The sequence below is a fragment of the Eimeria mitis genome, genomic scaffold (assembly GCF_000499745.2).
Source record: "Eimeria mitis Houghton genomic scaffold, Emh_scaff1529, whole genome shotgun sequence".
Taxonomy (NCBI): Eukaryota; Apicomplexa; class Conoidasida; order Eucoccidiorida; family Eimeriidae; genus Eimeria; species Eimeria mitis.
Window position 1 is genome coordinate 3,043 of NW_013569658.1, and position 966 is coordinate 4,008.

The window sequence follows — 966 nt, forward strand, 5'->3', positions numbered from 1 at the left end:
TCGCGGGCACGCTCAGCTGCGAGGGAACGCTGCAGCTGCTGCTGTACTTTGTTTGTCTTTGCCTGAATATAATCCCCCCAGCCGCTCCAGTTGCTGCCCCCAAACATCTGCTGCTAACACAACCGCTGCTGCAGCAGCAGCAGCTGCTGCTGCTGCAGCTGCTGCTGCAGCAGCAGATGCAGCTGCTAGCAACTTCTGCTGCAGCAGATACAGGTAAAGCAGCCAGAGCTCACAGCAGCAGCTCATGCAGCAGCTGCTGCTGCTGGGGGATACTAGCAACCGCTGCTGCTGCTGCTGCAGCTGGAGATGCAGCAGCCGCAGCAACTGCAGCAGCTGAAGCAGCAGCAGCAACTGCAGCAGCTGAAGCAGCAGCAGCACCAGCTGCTGCTGCTGCTGCTGCTGCTGTTAACTATGACGTTCGACACACAAGCAAAGGGGGCTAACAGTGCTAGGCAGCAGCAGACAGTTGGCGCTGCTGCTGGTGTTGCTGCTGCTGCTGCTGTTGCGATTGATGTTGCTTCTGCTGCTGCTGCTGCTGCTGTTGTTGCTGCTGTTGCTGCTGCTGTTGCTGCTGCTACAACGGAAGCAGCCAGGGGGCCGCTGCAGCACGTGGGGGCTCAACGACACCACCTGGGTTTTGTTGAGGTGTATATACACCCCAGATAAATCTAAGGTGTATATACACCTCGTTGGGTGTACATACACCTCAGCAGCAGCAGATCTTGCTGCTGCTGCTGATGAAGTGCTGCTGCTGCTGCTGCTGCTGCTTTGCTGCCGCGTTTCTGTTTTATCCGATGCTTGTTGGTAATCTACTTTTTAATAAAATAAAAATAAAAATAAAATAATTAATTAATTAAATATTTATTTACTTTATCTGCTGCTTTCGTATATGGTTGGGGGGGGGGGCCCCCGTCTGCAGGCGACACCACCGGTGGGGCCCTCAGGGCCTAGCTGCGGCGGTGTTTA

At 54.6% G+C, this 966-nt stretch overlaps 1 protein-coding gene across 1 annotated transcript in view; it reads right to left on the reverse strand.

Annotated features, from left to right (window-relative positions):
• EMH_0038890 (uncharacterized protein) overlaps positions 1 to 107 on the reverse strand; it is a gene marked incomplete at both ends in the record, with an annotated part of 3,032 nt that extends 2,925 nt beyond the window's left edge. The window contains one exon of the mRNA XM_013495336.1: positions 1 to 107. Coding sequence (XP_013350790.1) covers positions 1 to 107 — 107 coding nt within the window.
• Positions 108 to 966: the final 859 nt, after the last annotated feature.